At 44.5% G+C, this 19,409-nt stretch overlaps 1 protein-coding gene across 3 annotated transcripts in view; it reads left to right on the top strand.

The window, feature by feature from the left end:
* SPEG (striated muscle enriched protein kinase) overlaps window positions 1-19,409 on the top strand; it is a 442,132-nt gene that overhangs the window by 207,061 nt on the left and 215,662 nt on the right. For 2 of the 3 annotated variants that reach the window (XM_089680603.1, XM_089680604.1), the window contains exon 2: window positions 11,247-11,336. In XM_089680603.1, the coding sequence (XP_089536729.1) occupies window positions 11,247-11,336 (90 nt within the window). Of the gene's footprint in view, window positions 1-3,296; window positions 3,327-11,246; window positions 11,337-19,409 lie in introns of all 3 variants that reach the window. The other variant, XM_089680605.1, reaches the window with a different exon arrangement.

Raw genomic sequence — 19,409 nt, 5'->3', positions numbered from 1 at the left:
CATGCAAAGGTGTTTGAATTGGCTTGGAGCGTCTTAGCAACATCCTAGCAACAAGTCAGAAAGGTATGATGCCACTTCTGGGAGTTTTTCAATCAGGCTTCAAAAGATGCGTAAATGGCCTACACCTATAGCAAGTGCATTATTTAACTGCGCAGTTTGTTTTTATTTACAGACACCCTTTATCTTTATAGGTAGTTTGGTAAAGGTGAACAATGCCTTTAAATGAAACTCAAAACTCTGAATTTCCAATGAACTAGTATACCACCTACCCCTCCACCCCACAGCATCATTTTTATGGCTTCATTACAGGTTCACTTCAATGAACTAAACCTAAGGAGGTCAATCCACCTCTTCCCATCCACCACTTACACGAGATTTGTATCCATCTCCTCATACCGTCACATACTGTCACCATAGGCGCTCGGTCTGGGGGACAGGATCTTAAAAAACGAAATATTGGCAGACAAAATAAGGTCAGATATCACCATGGTTACCTCAGCCTGGCTGAGTACGATGAGCCCGTCTTATCTACATACTGGGAACTGAAATCCGCCGTTTTGGGTTTATTTCGTTCTTAAAAATCAGCCGGACGCGGTCCAGATAGTATAACACTCAGTCATTAGACGGGAAAATACCTTCCTTTTTAATGAATGGCCAGGAATGCCAATTTTTTTTTTTTTCTCAGGCTAATTTGTTTTTCATGATGAAAATAAAATTAAGGGCCAAATCCCCGAAGCTTTGTGAGATCGATTAAGCTGTTTATTCTACATAAACAGACTTATTCGCTAATGAGTTCTAACGCTTCAGTGCTAATGAAGTGACAAGTAACCATGGCAACCAGTCTACTCTGCTGAAGTCAGGCCTGTACAAGATGGCTGCTGACTGGTTGCTATGGGTTACTTCATCTGCCTATTATCCCGCTGAAGTCAAATGGGCCTTGATGTTCAATATTGGGCACTTTCATTGGACAAGGATGGTGTTATCAGATGGGCAGGGCATTGTGCTGAAGCAGGGGCTTATTTTCCATTCACAAAATCAAGGCCTAGGTGACAACAGTGACATCAGACTCAGACGGGTCACCAAGGATGCATTGCTGGACATGGCAGGTAAAAACAGGCACGGCGGTAAGGCCTCTTGCACATGGGTGCCTGAGCCCACGCAATGTAGATTCCGGTGTATTTCATTGACCCAGGAGGCCCAGGTGCTGCGTACAGCTGCCCATAGACATCAATCTCTGACCATATCCTGTAATATGTCTGCAGCCTCTGACCATCTCCTGTAATATGTCTGCAGCCTCTGACCATCTCCTGTAAAATGTCTGCAGTCTCTGACCATCTCCTGTATCATGTCTGCAGTTTCTCACGATTTCATGTATCATGTCTGCAGTCTTTGACCATCTCCTGTAATAAATCTGCAGTCTCTCACCATCTCCTGTAATATCTCTGAAGTCTCTGACTATCTCATGTATCATGTCTGCAATCTCTGATCATCTCCTGTAATATGTCTACAGTCTTTTACCATCTCCTGTAAAATGTCTGCAGTCTCTGACTATCTCATGTATCATGTCTGCAGTCTCTGGCCATCTCCTGTAGTATGTCTGCAGTCTCTGACCATTTCCTGTAATACATTTGCAGTCTATGACCATCTCCTGTAATACGTCTGTAGTCTTTGACTATCTCATGTATCAATGTTGTGGTCTCTGACCATCTCCTGCAGTATGTCTGCAGTCTCTGACCATCTCCTGCAATATGTCTGCAGTCTCTGACTATCTCCTGTAATACGTCTGCAGTCTCTGACCATCTCCTGTAATATGTCTGCAGACTCTGACTATCTCCTGTATCATGTCTGCAGTCTCTGACTATCTCATGTATCATGTCTGTGGTCTCTGACCATCACTTGTAGTATGTCTGCAGTCTTTGACCATTTCCTGCAATACATCTGCAGTCTCTGACCATCTCCTGTAACATGTCTGCAGTCTCTGGCCATCTCCTGTAGTATGTCTGCAGTCTCTGACCATTTCCTGTAATACATTTGCAGTCTATGACCATCTCCTGTAATACGTCTGCAGTCTTTGACTATCTCATGTATCATTGTTGTGGTCTCTGACCATCTGCTGCAGTATGTCTGCAGTCTCTGACCATCTCCTGTAACATGTCTGCAGTCTCTGACCATCTCCTGTAATACATCTGCAGACTCTGACTATCTCCTGTATCATGGCTGCAGTCTCTGACCATCTCCTGTAACATGTCTGCAGTCTCTGACCATCTCCTGTAATACATCTGCAGTCTGTGACAATCTCCTGTAACATGTCTGCAGTCTCTGACCATCTCCTGTAATACGTCTGCAGTCTCTGACTATCTCCTGTGTCATGTCTGTGGTCTATGACCATCATATGTAATATGTCTGCAGTCTCTGACAGTCTTTTGTAGCATCACATATACTGAATATAGTGTGTGGCCCCTTGCTGATGTCAGGGGCCACAGTTGAAGTTCCTATTGCTCCGAAGTTGACCTCCAGTGATCTAGATGACTGCTTCCCCCCTCAATGCAAAGTCTGCCTCTAAAGGGCATGCTTACCAAGATTACGATCCCACTCCTGAGACACTAATTATCCTGGGCCCGTGGTCTACATTTTGCCTGTCCATCATCTGGGTGGGTGCATCCAAGTCACATACACTTCACCCCGCTCAGACCTGACCTCTCAATAAGTAGGGACCACCCACTTATGACCCTGATCCCTGAAATTATTTTTTTGAGTCACAGTATATGTGCAGAAGCTGAAACAAAGTTGATACTGTGATCCCAGGACATGGCCCGGGACACATCACTGGTAGGACAGAGGGCCAAGATGGGGGACTGTCCGGGATGATCATGTATGCATAGAGCGACACATCTATAGCACATGACAACTCAAACAGAAGAGAAAACAGGTGCATGCTGTCATTGGAAAAATATTATGTCATTCATTAAAATGATTGGTGTCCTCATCCAAGAACAAGCACATGCACCTATTTTGCATAAATACATTGAGACTCCGGCTGTAATTTTAGAGGAATATGCATTCGCTGGTGACCTCTACGGGTCATCTTCAGGAATAGCAATCTTACAGCATAGCACAGGACTGAATACCAATTGCGGCTCAGCCATGCCTGGAATGCTTGAAGAGTCTGTAATGTCTGTGTGCCCAGTATGATGTACGTGAGTGGATCTGCTTGTCCCTGTATAGTTCTGCTTCTTGTGCTCTTACTAACAGTTTGTGATGTATCTCTTTCTCTCGCTGCCCCTATGGAAGCGAAGTATTCCGCTCCTGCAGGAAACACAGCTATGGTACGTAGTCAGCTTTTGTCATTGTTCCCGCTACTTGTGCATGTTCACCATCTTTGTTCAGCGGTCGAAAAATGTATTATTTATATTCATGGCAATAAACATAGTAAAAGTGATTTCATGATTGTTTAAACCAGTGGCCTCCAAACTGATGGACAGGTGCGGCCCTTTGCTTTACTTTATTTGGCCCTTGGTATCATTCCTGCCACTGACACCAACAATGGGGCATCATTTCTGCCACTGACACCAACAATGGGGCATCATTCCTGCAACTGACACCAACAATGGGGCATCATTCCTGCAACTGACACCAACAATGGGGCATCATTCCTGCAACTGACACCAACAATGGGGCATCATTCCTGCAACTGACAACAACAATGGGGCATCATTCCTGCAACTGACACCAAAAATGGGGCATCATTCCTGCCACTGACACCAACAATGGGGCATCATTTCTGCCACTGACACCAACAATGGGGCATCATTTCTGCCACTGACACCAACAATGGGGCATCATTCCTGCAACTGACACCAACAATGGGGCATCATTCCTGCAACTGACATCAACAATGGGGCATCATTCCTGCAACTGACACCAACAATGGGGCATCATTCCTGCAACTGACACCAACAATGGGGCATCATTCCTGCAACTGACATCAACAATGGGGCATCATTCCTGCAACTGACACCAACAATGGGGCATCATTCCTGCCACTGATACCAACAATGGGGCATCATTCCTGCCACTGACACCAACAATGGGGCATCATTCCTGCAACTGACACCAACAATGGGGCATCATTCCTGCAACTGACACCAACAATGGGGCATCATTCCTGCAACTGACACCAACAATGGGGTATAATTTCCACCACTGACACCAAAATTGGGGCACTTGTCCTTCCACTGACACCAACGATGGGGCACTATTCCTCCCACTAACACCAACTATTTCAACCCGTTACCAAAAATGGAGCATTGTTTACTCCCACTGGGCAGAGTGCAGCCCCCCTAAAGTCTGAAGGACAACAAACTGGCCCTTTGTGTAGAAAGTTTGGAGACCCCCTGGTTTAAACTATAAAATGCTCACAAATGATGTATACTTTTATTTAAAGGCTACTTCCATTCTTCTGATTATGTTTCATATTTACACTGTAACATAAATAATGGTCACATTGTGCAGCCCCCAACCCTCCAACCACCCCCCCCTTACTTAAATCATGGATTCTTCTTCCCACAGCATTCTTGTTTTTTTTTTCTTTTAAGTTGTTGTAAACCCTTACATATACCCAGTGAAGTAACTGGCCTCGGTTGACACGCAATGATTAAACAAATCCACCTACATAGGTTGTACATGTTTATCTGAAGCCCGCTCTCCTCTACAGCCATTTAAAGTCCAGCATTTATACAGCTTGTCCGAGCTTTCAGAAAGCAGGGGTCAGGGAGCTGAAATTATACACTGCAGAGCTCAGTGAGGAGAGCTCTGAGAGCTGATTGGAGGGAAGGGACACACCCCCTTTCACACAGCACACAGGAACAGAGCTGAGGCTGTCAATCACAGGCTGTGTCCTGTAACTCCCTCCCCTGATGCCTTTATTTTTCTTGGTGGCAGGAAAACTTGTCAGAAGTGACTCATACATATAGTAGAGGAATGAGGAAGTACACACTATAGAGGGATATTTATTTATTTATTTCAGGTACTTATATAGCGCCATCAATTTACACAGCGCTTTACATATATATTGTACATTCACATCCGTCCCTAACCCTCAAGGGGTGCACAATCTAAGGTCCCTAACTCACATTCATACATACAGTCATGGCCGAAATTGTTGGCACCCTTGATATTTTTCCTGAAAATCAAGTATTTCACACAAAAAAGGTATTGCATTAACACATGTTTTGCTATACACATGTTTATTCCCTTTGTATGTATTGGAACAAATATAAAACAGAGGCAGAAAAGCAAATATGACATAATGTCACACAAAACCCCAAAAATGGGCTGGACAAAAGTATTGGCACCCTTAACTTAATATTTGGTTGCACACCCTTTGGAAAACATAACTGAAATCAGTCGCTTCCTATAACCATCAATAAGCTTCTGACACCTCTCACCCGGAATTTTGGACCACTCTTCCTTTGCAAACAGCTCCAGGTCTCTCTTATTGGAAGGACACCTTTTCCCAACAGCAATTTTAAGATCTCTCCACAGGTGTTCAATGGGATTTAGATCTGGGCTCATTGCTGGCCACTTCAGAACTCTCCAGCGCTTCTTTGCCATCCATTTCTGAGTGCTTTTTGACGTATGTTTGGGGTCATTGTCCTGCTGGAAGACCCAGGATCTTGGACGCAAACCCAGCTTTCTGACACTGGGCCCTACAGTGCGACCCAAAATCCTTTGGTAATCCTCAGATTTCATGATGCCTTGCACACAGTCAAGGCACCCAGTGCCAGAGGCAGCAAAACATCCCCAAAACATCATTGAACCTCCACCATATTTTACCGTAGGTACTGTGTTTTGTTCTTTGTAGGCCTCATTCCGTTTTCGGTAAACAGTAGAATGATGTGCTTTACCGAAAAGCTCTATCTTGGTCTCATCTGTCCACAAGACGTTTTCCCAGAAGGCTTTTGGCTTACTCAAGTACATTTTGGCAAACTGTAGTCTTGCTTTTTTATGTCTCTGTGTCAGCAGTGGGGTCCTCCTGGGTCTCCTGCCATAGCGTTTCATTTCATTTAAATGTCGACGGATAGTTCGCGCTGACACTGATGCTCCCTGAGCCTGCAGGACAGCTTGAATGTCTTTGGAACATGTTTGGGGCTGCTTATCCACCATCCGGACTATTCTGCGTTGCAATCTTTCATCAATTTTCCTCATCCGTCCACGACCAGGGAGATTAGCTACAGTGCCATGGGTTGCAAACTTCTTGATAATGTTGCGCACTGTGGACAAAGGCAAATCTAGTTCTCTGGAGATGGACTTGTAACCTTGAGATTGTTGATATTTTGCCACAATTTTGGTTCTCAGGTCCTCAGACAGTTCTCGTCTCCTCTTTCTGTTGTCCATGCTTAGTGTGGCACAGACAGACACACAATGCAAAGGTTAAGTGAACGTCTCTCCTTTTTATCTGCTTTCAGGTGTGATTTCTATATTGCCCACACCTGTTACTTGCCCCAGGTGAGTTTACAGGAGCATCACATGCTTGTAACATTCTTATTTATCCGCAGTTGTGAAAGGGTGCCAATACTTTTGTCCAGCCCATTTTTGGAGGTTTGTGTGACATTATGTCGAATTTGCTTTCTTTCCTCCCTTTTTTTGTTTTGTCCCAATACACACAAAGGGAATAAACATGTGTATAGCAAAACATGTGTTAATGCAATACGTTTCGTGAGAAATACATGATTTCCTGGAGAAATATCAAGGGTGCCAACAATTTCGGCCATGACTGTATACTAGGGCTAATTTAGACAGGAGCCAATTCACCTACCGGCATGTCTTTGGAGTACGGGTGGAAACCAGAGTACCCAGAGGAAACCACGCAGGCACAGGGAGAACATGCAAACTCCAGGCAGGTGGTGCCGTGGTTGGGATTCGAACCGACGACCCTAGTACTGCCCGGCGGAAGTGCTAACCATTTAGCCACTGTGCTGCCCATATGCTTTGTTTATATTTCATGTCGGAGGTTTACAACCACTTTAATTCAGCTTCACCTGCATCATGTCATCCATGCACAGAGATATGTGAATGGAGAGACTACAAGTCCCAACTGCCACTGCGGAGCACAAATTTGATGCTGTCACCAGGGGCGGACTGACCATTTGGAAACTCGGGCACTGCCCGAGGGCCCGGGGTCAGTAGGGGGCCCCATGAGATGCCCCTGGTACCTTTTTTCATAGGCTTTTTTGAGTTTGGGCAAGGACACAGGGGCCCCATGATCTCCTATTGCCCGGGGGCTCCATGAGTTGTCAGTCCGCCCCTGGCTGTCACTGCTTTCATAGTCTATTGATTACCTCCTCCAGCTCTATAACTGAAGGTCCATATCTTGGTACAGACATGGAGCTGGAGGAATAGACTCCAAGAGCCTGTGCATTAAACTCGTGATCCACTAATTGCAGTTGCAACACTCTCCAGGCTCCAAAGCAAAATAATTAAAATGCACCTTTTCTCTTTCTTCAATTTGGGTTCATTTACTAATGTTTTTTTTTTTTTTGTGAAAGATGGAATATTATTATTATACAGTATTTATATGGCGCCAAAAAGTTTGTTCAGCGCTGTACATTATAGTGGGAGGCAGTACATGAGACAATACAGTAACAATACAATACATGAGGGGTTCGAGGGCCCTGCTCCGAGGAGCTTACAATCTAGGAGGGGGGGGGATAGTGGTACAGGAGGAGATAGCTGTGGGGGATGGAGTGGTAGGAGGAGTGGAGGAGATCGTCTGTTAGGTGAGGGTGGGGTAGGCTTCCCTGAAGAGATGGGTTTACAGGGTGCGCCTAAAGGTGAGGAGAGTAGATGACAGTCTGATGGATTGGGGTAGTGAGTTCCAGAGGATGGGAGAAGACCTGGAGAAGTCGTGGAGTCGAGCATGGGAGGAGGAGACCAGGGAACTGGAGAGTAGGAGGTCTTGTGAGGAGCGAAGGGTATGTGTTGGGTGGTATTTGGGTATCAGGTCGGTGAGGTAGTTTGGGGCAGTATTATGAATGGCTTTGTACGTCAATGTTAGTAGTTTGAATTTAATGCGTTGTGCAATTGGAAGCCAGTGGAGGGAATGACAGAGGGGGGTGGTGGATACGGAGCGGTTGGTAAGGTGGATGAGTCTGGCCGCTGAGTTCAGGATAGACTGAAGCGGGGATAGTCTGCGATGAGGTAGGCCGGTGAGGAGGGAGTTGCAGTAGTCAAGTCGTGAGATAATTAGGGAGTGAATGAGTTGTTTAGTAGTGTCTGATATTAGAATATACTTGTAAAGTATGGCCACAGGGGAGGCAGCTGTTCCTGGGCCTATCCGGTTGTGGTAACCCGTATAAATGCCCTTCCTCTTTTTTTTTTACCTGTTGCATGTCTATGTCACGTCCCATACAGAATGGCGCAGGTTGACAAAGCTGCAATAGCACATAAATGATGTGTAATACAGTAATTGTTTTAGCCCTCGTTCACACCAAATGCGGCTTTGAAATCTTGCTACATCAGCGCGATTTCAAAGTCTCCGTTCAATGCGACTTCATGTGCAGCTTGCAGACATCGGTGCAACTTCATGCACAGATGTCAATGCAAGTCGCACGTGAAATCGCAAAACGTAGGGCAGGAACCTTTTTCAAAGTCAGTGCAAATCAGAGTCACACAGATTTGAACAGTTTTATAGCTGGCAATAGGGTGCGACTGATCTGTCAAGTCGCATTGTTTTAAACTGAAGCTTAAAGTGTTTGTAAAGGCTTAATTTTTTTTATAAATGAATAAATATTTTGCTATGGGGAAACACCTGCGGGCTCACTCCCAAGCTGGGCTGTGTGCATCTCTAGAGGGACATAGCGAGGCTAAGCCACACTCCCTGATCCCGCCTCACAAGATTTGATTGACAGCACCCAGAGCCAACCAGAGCCCATGTAAAAAGGTGTTTCAGGGTCAGTTTACACCACATGCAGTCCAGTGTGTTTTTTTTTCTTTCTGCATCAAAAACGCATGGAAAGTAGGTTATATGGTTTCCAGTGGCATAGTTCACACCAGTGTGGTCAGTTCCAGGGCATTCCAGTTCCAGAAAAAAAATGTAGAACATGCTGCATTTTTCCTGTACTGGAATGCGGTAAAATGCACCAGAACGCATCAAAAATGCACCAGAATCCAGTACTGACGTTTTTAAAATGCCCAGTGTGCATGAGGCCTTAAAATAGAACATTGGCCAAGCCTTTGCTTCTAGCTTTGAGTATACAAGGGAAGAGTTACATCCCATATCCCCTTTTATGTTGCTGTCTGTGTCCCAGTTGGGAAAATCCAAATCACAGTCTTGTCACAGTGGCCATTGTCAATGGGTAAAAGATGAGGGCAAATCCAAAAGACTACAATAGGCACCAGGACAGAAGGTGAAAGTTACTACTGTCCAACGATGGTACTTCCCTTTACTTTTGGGAGATTTTAAGTCACTTCCTGTCATGTTTCTGGAACGAGCAGTAAACAAAAATTACGTAACGGGGATACAAATCAAATTGGAATTCCTACTGGTTGTTATCAGCTGTTGCACTTGTTGAGCTAAAAAAAAAAAAAGATGAGAATTCTGGGCATCTCATGTAAGTACCCAATGTAAAAAATAATTGCACTTGAATATGTTGTATTAAAAGATTTACCGCTACAAGTAAGAGCGGTCTGGAGAAAAGCGCACAGATGTGTCCCAAAGGAAATAAGTGAATGGTATATGTCAACTGTGATTGGTGGGGAAAAAACTCACTGCTGCCACGGTAAAAACACATCGGTTTGTGGAAAGTATGAACAGGAGCCAGGCGCTGTGTCGTTTTGTGATAAAAGTAATACACCTTATATGGAGGTGTGCCTTTAATAATTCATATGGTAAAAAATAGATATCCAGCCTGTGGCTTTAAGAAGCCAGGTTCCAAGATGGACGGACCATTCGCTCAGAGGGAAGTAGTGGAGTAGAATGCATGTCAGTGCAGGGACCACGTGTATCCGACGTCCCAGCGTCCCGGATGACGTCACCACGATGTGGAGAGGGGAGGAACTCTTGCTGGAGCCGCAGCTTTAGAAGGAAGAGGTCGGTTGCCAGGACAACATGTTTCGCGCGCATGTTTTGCCAGATAGAGAAGTGTGATTCGTCACTCCAGAGAATACGTCTCCACTGCTCTATGGTCCAGTGGCGGCGTGCTTTACACCACAGCATCCGACGCTTTGCATTGCACTTGGTGATGTAAGGCTTGGATGCAGCTGCTCGGCCATGGAAACCCATTCCATGGAGCTCTCTACACACTGTTGTTGTGCTAATCTGAAGGCCACACCAAGTTTGGAGGTCTTTAGCTATTGACTCTGCAGACAGTTGGTGACTTGCCCTGACCCCGCTCTGTCATTTTACATGGCCTACCACTTGGTGGCTGAGTTGCTGTTGTTCCCAGTTGCTTCCACTTTGTTATAATACCACGAAAAGTTGACATATTTAGTAGCCAGGAAATGTCACGGATGGACTTATTGCACAGGTGACAACCTATCACGGGACCACGCTTGGAGTCACTGAGCTCCTGAGAGCGACCCATTCTTTCACAAATGTTTGTAGAAGCAGTCTGCATGCCTAGGTGATGATTGTATACACCTGTGGCCATGGAGGGGATTGGAACATCTGTATTCAATGATTTGGAGGGCTGGCCAAAATCTTTTGGCAATATAGTGTACTTTAAAATGCAAACAATTTACCTCCATTGTATTTCACTTATTTCTAGCCTATTCCTATTAATCTAAATGATGTGGAAGTTTGTAAACTTACTTTAAGAAGATCCCACACATTTACTTCTCTGGATTCTGTGACACGTAGTCACTATGCCCTGTGAGTAGGCACTACTGTGTCACACATTTCACAGAGACCACCTTCTGATCAACAGAGGTGCTGAGAGGAGGAGTTTCAGGAGGCGGAGTCAGTTCAGAAATCACTGCTTGCAGGCAGCAAGGTACCATGGGATATGTAGTCATGGGACATGTAGTCCTTAAAATGGAGGAGAAGCTGCAAAACATGCTGGGAAAGTTGTGGAAAGAGATGGCCAGCAGACAGGCAGCACTCACAACATGAAAGTAGATTTTTCAAGTAAGTTTATATTGGATTGTCAAATATACAGTAACTATTGTTTGTATTACTATTACAATGCTAATGTTATAAAATTAAAGTGTATGCTGTGACTAAAGATTTCCTTTAAATTCCTCTACAGACTCTGAGCCAGGGGAGGAGGACACAGGAGGACCGCAGCTACAGCGGACAATTCGGGCTCCAAACAACACTCCTTTGGGCACCCCTTCAGGTAATACTCACAAATAAGCAAACACAATCCTTAACAATGCACTTCAGATGTTACTCCAGCCAAAACTGTTTTTGTTAGTCTTGGACAGGGTGGAGGACAATTTGAATTTCTTATTAGGGTTTTTTTTTTACTATTGTCTGCATATGTAATTATTAGGGAAATTGATATTTACATTCTGTCCCAAAATACCACCATCTCTAGAAGAGAAAGTGAGGGGAATCTCCCAAATGGGGGTCTACAATAATAAACCCTTGGCAGATGTTCTAAGGCAGAGGTTTTTAACATTTTTATGATTACAACCCCCCAGTGGATTGCTCAAAATGTCCACAAATCTCCATCATCATTACTAGGTATGAAGTTAGGGTTCACCACTACCATGGGTTTGAAGTAAATCCTGCAGATTCAAGATTTGAGGTCCCAGTTAATTTATGCGCAGATTCATCCAGAAGAAATTTCTAGACAATAATGCACTGCGTGGCTTTTAAACTTTACCCAGCAGACCAAATTTACAAGTCAGCAGCTGTCCCCCCCAGCTCCCCCACCACCAAAAAATAGAATGCAGCAGCTAAAGAATACTGTAGCTGCTGAATTTTATTAGAGTAACACTTACCTGTCCGGGGATCCAGCTCTGGTCTCGCATGGGCCAGTTCTTTGCCGGTCTTTGGATCCTCGGCACCAGCATATCTAGTGTGGGAAGTCAGCTGTGACTCTCTGCGGCTTCACAGTCGGCTTCCCACTGAATATGCATGAGCACTGCACTTTGTGACTGGTCCTGCAGCTTTTTTGGACCTGTGATGCCAAAAATGAGGGGAGCAACTTGTATCGACTAGAGTGGGAGCAAGTACCTATTAAAACTAGGTATCCCCCCCCCCCCCCAAAAAAAAAGTGCCAAAATGTTAAAGAGGAAGCAAAAAAGCAGAACTTCCCCTTTTGGGTGAAGTTCCGCTTTAAGTTTGGGGTGCTCAAAGCAGACCATCTGGTATGTACTACCTTTTTTTTTTTAATGTTTGTGCATTGGTATGTGTCCCACACGGCAGTGTCCAGCTTCCTTTATCTTTATTTTGACAGTAGTTTCCTTTTTACCCTACAAATAACCAGAATGTAATAGGATTTACCACCCATAGACTTCAGTGGTATTGGTCTCCGGTTTGGGTTTAATGAATTTCGAACAAGATTCTCCAAACTTTGAGAATCAAAAGTAAATTTGCTCATCAATAGTTATCACCAATCCTATTCGGTACTTATAAGGCTTTAATAGATGTAAACAATTTGTTTTTTCTCTACATATGGATAGCTAGGAATAGGACAGCTGAAAGAAGGTCGTAAGAACTGTATCATATTTATTTTTTATTAAAGGTTGATACATCTAGTAATATTTTGCTGCACTTTTGCTGCATCCAAAACATCAATATATCCACTTTGATTTTAGGTTCAACGATGCAGAGAATCTAGTTTAACCAAAATACCACCCCCTTCACTTGGTTCCCCTACCCTCAAAGGGTTGTACTCTTGGTTAAGGGCCCGTGTTCTAGAACTTCTCCACTCTACTAAAATTATTGTACTTTTATAAGTCTGTGTCCTTTTGGAGAGATTTTCCTTCACTTCCTTCTCTGGTGACTTCCATCATTAGGAAGGAAGGTGAAAACCAATGTCCTCAATGGGACAGTAATAAAAACCTTGCGTCTGAGACTGAAGTGCCACGCCACAAATGAATATTCCAACTACAATTTTATTCCAATGTAAAGTCAGAAGTCAAGTAGAAGATCAAAATAGGAGGCCAACGTGTTTCGGGTGTCCAAACTCGTTACCTTTATCATGGCTTAAAGATAGGAGACAATGTATATGGATGTAATGGAGAGGGCAGTGTTAATGATATATTGACCGGTATAATATCAGAACCAAGACATGTCAGAAAATGATTTGGTTGCCATATGTGTAGAAACACCACTGAAATGCGTTGACTTCTTCATGTGATCTTCTACCTGACCTTACATTGGAATAAAATTGCGTCTGGACTAATAATTTGTGGTGTGACTCAGATAGACTGTTCTGCACTATGAAGGAGAGAAATTGTGGGAATCCTCTGAGGTTTACAAGCCACCAACCCTGTAACCAGGCAAGCAGCGGCAAGAAGAATGCCTGTCAGCCTCATCTCCCTATGCATTCCTCATGCTGGTGCTTGCATTAGGTACGTGCTGGAAGCCGGAGACAGGGGCTCGCTTAGAAAAGCAGCTGTCTCTTTGGCAGCAGCAGTGTCGGGCTGCCTGAGCCTGGTAATTGGCGCTCTGTCTGACATTGAAGCTAGCATTACCTAAGACAGGGCTTGAAAAAGCCGCTCGCCCGGTCGCCAAATGCAAGGAGAAATTCTAGTGTGGCGAGCGGCAAGCGGCGAGCACAGATGATGGATGGAGCTGCTGCACCTGCGCTCCAAGCCTCATTGTGAAGCCAAGTTCCGGTTTCCAACTTCTGGTTTCTGGCTTCTTCGGCACCTCCATTACACTGGCAGCGCCGCTGGGGGGACAGGTGCAGGATAGGTCCGCTCTCCAACGCTGAGAGGAGACACCCTCTCCACCGCCGCAGGGGACTCGAGGAGAGGTCCGCTCTGCCCCGCTGTGGGGGACATGAGGAGAGGCCCGCTCTCCACCGCCTTGGGGGATCACTGTAGAGAAACCACTGCACTGCCCTCACACAGAGCTCAGTGGCCTTAGTATACTGCAGTATACCTCTGAGCATAGGGCTACAAAATAAACTGTAAGACACTTGTTATCAGGGGCGGACTGACCATTTGGAAACTCAGGCACTGCCCGAGGGCTCGGAGTCAGTAGGGGGCCCCATGAGATGCCCCTGGTACCTTTTTTCATAGGCTTTTTTGAGTTTGGGCAAGGACACAGGGGCCCCATGATCCCCTACTACCCGGGGGCCCCATGAGTTGTCAGTCCGCCCCTGCTTGTTATTTACTGTTCCAAAAGACACTGATTTTCTTTGTATAATTTTCTGCTAAAATACGACTGGACTTTAATAAATGAATAATAAAAATATAAAAGTATTATACAAAAATCAGTTTAAGGAGAAACTGCAATAACTGAAAATATGTGCTCACTAACAAATATCATATCGTCATGTTAAAAAGTCTCTTTTTAAAGATGCAGGAGATAAACAAAAAAAATATATAAAATGTTCACTACAGGTTTAAAGCTGTAAAACTTGATATTTTGATTGCACCCTATTGCTAGTAGCCTCCCTGGCGGTATTCCCGAGTGTAGCTCGGGGTAAAGTTTCAGCACCACAAGCGGTAACCCCGAGCTACACTCGGGCTTACCATGCGGCGCTGCTCCGGGATCTGTTCTTCACTTATCTTGTCCTGCTCTCCCGCGATGTCCCCCCTGCAGTGTCCCCTGTAATGTCCTCTGGCGGATGCCAGCATCTGTCATCTTGGTTCCGTCCCCTGCGAGCGTCAGGATGTACGGGGGACGGAACTGGCGGGAAATTTGAAAATGACGAAAAGTGACATTCACTAAATACACTAAAATCACATAGTATAACATTCCTGTATCAAACCATTTCACATACATTTTGTCCCGAGTGCTTTGTCCTGTGCCCTGCCTGCATTTTTACTGTTCTTTCTGCCTGGAAACTGAGAAACGTCCATGACGTCCAAAAAGCGTCCCTTTAGGTCAAAAGCGGTTTTAGACCGGATAGAGAACAGCAATAGTAAATCAGAACCACTTGCAGAATTGAGTGATAATGATTTGTGGGGGAAATTCGTCATCAGACACTGAAAATGATTTTGCGACTTTGCTCAGTGATGTGCGAACTTGGCGCTCTATTTCAAATTTCAGTGTTTTTGGTTTGATTATATAATTGAAATAAATGTATTATATTATTTTTATGAATATTTATTAAATTATAATTTATGATTTTGTGTTTCAAATTTTAACATACCCGGGATGTTTACTAGACTCTTGTTCGGACAGATTTCAGTGAGTTATTCCTAAAAATTACAGGCCTACAATAAAAAAAACTACATATTTCCATGCCAATAAATGTACCGCTTTAAGCACAGAAATATGGACATAATCAGACCGCTAGGGAGGTTAAGGAAAAACTGCAATAATAACTGAAAATATGTGCTCACTAACAAAAATCATATCGTCATATTAAAAAGTCTCTTTTTATAGATGCAGGAGATAAGCAAAAAAAATACAAAATGTTCACTACACGTTTAAAGCTGTAAAACTTGATATTTTGATTGCACCCTATTGCTATTAAGCTATTGCTGTTATGTTTAAATTGACATAATAAAGCGATGTTATAATTGCAGTTTTTTATATTTTGGTCTCTTTATTCTAACGAAAATTTCATAAGCTTTAAGGGGGCGTGGTTGGGGCAGGGCTGGGGGTGGGGTTGGGGGATGGGGTGGGGTTGGAGGCGGCCCTGGGCAAGGTTGGGTGGGGCAACTGGTGGAGAGTAAGGCAGTGTTTCTCAATTCCAGTCCTCATGGACCCCCAACAGGTCATGTTTTCAGGATTTCCATTATTTTGCACAGGTGATTTGATCAGTTTCACTGCCTTAGTAATTACCACAGCTGTTTCATCTGAGGGAAATCCTGAAAACATGACCTGTTGGGGGTCCATGAGGACTGGAGTTGAGAAACACTGGAGTAAGGCTACATTCACCCTTGCCTTGTTAGCAAGCGGCAGACAGGCTTTGGGAAGTGGTTTTACCATTTCCGAAACGCCTGGGAAAATTCTGCACATTGCAGCACATAGTGCTGTTCAAACGGGAGCGTTAGCGTCACGTTGTGTTGAGGCAAAACGGACGTCTCTGGTCGAGTCAGGAGGAGTTGAAGCCTCCTATTCAAGTCTATGGTGCCACTCTGCAAACGCCCGGCTGGCGTTTGCGGGGCATTTGCGGAGCGTTAACACCATTCAAACTTCATTATAGGCGTTTGTGGGGTATTTTTAATGCTCGGCAAACGCTTAGCAACCGCTGCTGCACCGTGCATGCAGCGTTTGTGGAGCGTTAAAAACACTCCGCAAACGCCAGACCAACGCTTGTCAAACGCTATAGGGGCGTTTGGCAAGAGTTGGAAAAACAGTCAAGTGTGACCGATCCCTTAGGTTTGTGCCTGGCTAGGTCTAGACTCGAAATTGTAAGCCCTGACCTAGGAAGATGGAAAAAAGTACTACATGTACTTGGCCCCATCGGAAACTGAATACTGTAAAAAAAAAAGTGATACTTTTTCTTTAATAAATGTTATGAGGGTTGCTTGGTGCACTTCTGATGGCGTCTATATGAACATGGAAATTTTAATGCGAAGAAAATATCACTGTTTACTCAACTTTCTATATGTCACTCCATATAACCAGTCGGCGTTTTTCCTATAACCTCCGGCGAACCAGATCAGCAATTATACTTCTCTAAGAGATGTTTGACCTAATATACAAGGCATCAATGCACATAGTGAAAGAGTAAATGTAAATGATTTATAACCTGCAGAAGGCACAGGCGTAATGGAAGGAATCTTCAGTATTCCCCATTACTGCCTTCACAGCAGCAATTAAGGTAACACTAGCAAGCAGGGTTTATATCCTTCTGACACTTATATCTGATCTGTTCATATATTTTAATACTGATGGGCTAGAGATGGGATAACCTATTTATATTCAAGTATAAGCGCAAAGATGGCAAGCTAAAACGTCTGTTTTACCCAAACACAGCATATAACACAGTACTCTGGCAGAACATGTACACCCCCCCCCCCCCCATAACTCTTCCGAATAAAATCAATTTTCTCCAATAACCAAAGGCATTTAGAATGATCTGTTAAGCAATTATCTTCCATTTAATGAAGGACTTTCCAAAGACTCGCTTATTAAGGACAGTAAAACTCAGAAGGTCACATTTACCAAGAAGGCATACTTATGGGCTCTCTCTCGTGGCTCCCTGCTGCAGTGGCCCATACCCTGACCTCTGGGCAGTTCCTCCTGTATCCCGGGAAGAACTATGAATTACAGGCAGGTCCTTGATTGAAAGTCTGTGCACACCTGCACAGGGGCGGACTGACAACTCATGGGGCCCCCGGGCAATAGGGGATCATGGGGCCCCTGTGTCCTTGCCCAAACTCAAAAAAGCCTATGAAAAAGGTACCAGGGGCATCTCATGGGGCCCCCTACTGACCCCGGGCCCTCGGGCAGTGCCCGAGTTTCCAAATAGTCAGTCCGCCCCTGCACCTGCACCATCAGGCTGCTGGTCTCCTGTAAGACAAGGACACCGGGATAGAGGCTTCGTCCCTCCTAATGCCCTGTACACACGATGAGAATATCGGACGAACGATCAGCCGTTTTTTTTCGCCTGCTATCACATCGAAAGTGAAAAGGTTACTAAAGATACGAAAATTCTCCTATGAAAGAAAAGAATTTCGAAAGTGATGTCATGTATTGCATTTATTTGTATTGTATTTTCAGACGACTACTGTACTGATTAAACGAAAATCGTACGATCTGGTATCGTATGAGCAACATTTTTGCGCTTGTCCCTTCGGATATTGTCGTACGAATTGTCGTGATCGGCTCTCAAAAGCTGTGTACTAACAATCCAATTATAGGACGATCGGTCCTCGTACGAAAATTTTCATACGATTTTCTTATAGTGTGTACGGGGCATAAGATTCTTCAAAGCCTCCGAACTCCAAAACTCAATCCGGGAGTCACCAATCCCTGAGAAATCTGAAAAACCTTTTTTCTCCACTCAGAATAGATATTCTGGAGCCACTCAACCTGCATCCAGCAGAACTCTGTGTGACATTAAAGCGGAGCTCCAGGCTTCCCCCCAAAAAATGAAGTCAACATCTACACATACTGTAGCTGCTTGATTTTAATATAAGGACACTTACCTGTCCAGGGATCCAGCGATGTCCTTAGCCGAGCGGATTCTTCAATTGGCTTCAGGTGTAGGTGCCGGAACCTTCACTAAGGCTGGCCATAGACGGGCCGTTTATCGGCCGAATTGTTGGCCGATAAACGAAAAATCGGTCATTGCTACCATGGATGCTGCCACCAATGCTTACGCAAGACTGCTGTTTTTCGTGGATTTTCCAGCATGACCAATAAAAAGAAAAGAAAAGATCCGCAGAAAACGGCCGGTGGCATTGCCCCACTAACGGTGTGAATATCGGGCGATTTTTCGTTTGGACGAAAATTCAGCAGATAAACGACCCATCTATGGCCTGCATAAGGGAAACTGACAGTGAAGCACGCTGTACTTTGGAAATGGTCCCGTAGTCTTCTGGGACCTGTGAAGTGTCCCAGAGGGCTGCAGAGGAAGGAGGAGGAGGGCTGATCGCTGTGGAGCATCTGACCAGAAGTGGGAGCGGGTACCTGTCAAAATCGGGTACCCGCTCCCCCCCAAAACAGTGCCAAATGTGGCAGTGGAGGTGGGAGGATGTGAACAAGCAAAACTTTCCCTTTTGGGTAAAGTTCCGCTTTAATCCCTTTTTCCACCATGGCAGGGCATATCACAATAGAAAGATAATTAATCTATAGCAGCAAAAAAACCTATCAATCTATAGCAACTCCTAAATGGAACTCAAATATCTATTAACATTACATTTTTACAAAGCAATACACCTGTGTGACTAGATTGTGATGGAGACTGCCATTCCCCAAATCCCATGCCACATACTAGTTACAGGTTCGGGAACTCAATAAACAGATTTATCTGCATTGCCCCAGAAGGGGTTTGCAACATTTAATTCAGAGAATGTCCTCTTCCATCAGAGCCTTCTCACACAGGTGCATTGCTGTATGGCAGACCAAGCTGTCTGTATTATTTATTTCAGGTACTTATATAGCGCTGTCAATTTTCGCAGCGCTTTTACATATATATTGTACATTCACATCAGTCCCTAACCCTCAAGGGGTGTACAATCTAAGGTCCCTAACCCACATTCGTACATACACATACTAGGGCCAATTTAGACAGGAGCCAATTAACCTACCAGCGTGTCTTTGGAGGGTAGGAGGAAACCAGAGTACCCGGAGGAAACCCACGCAGGCACAGGGAGAACATGCA

This window comes from Staurois parvus, unplaced genomic scaffold (assembly GCF_062004578.1).
Source record: "Staurois parvus isolate SC_StPar_1 unplaced genomic scaffold, SC_StPar_1.0 ptg000246l, whole genome shotgun sequence".
NCBI lineage: Eukaryota > Metazoa > Chordata > Amphibia > Anura > Ranidae > Staurois > Staurois parvus.
Note: the sequence above shows the minus strand (reverse complement) of the source record. Positions and strands in the feature narration are given on the sequence as shown.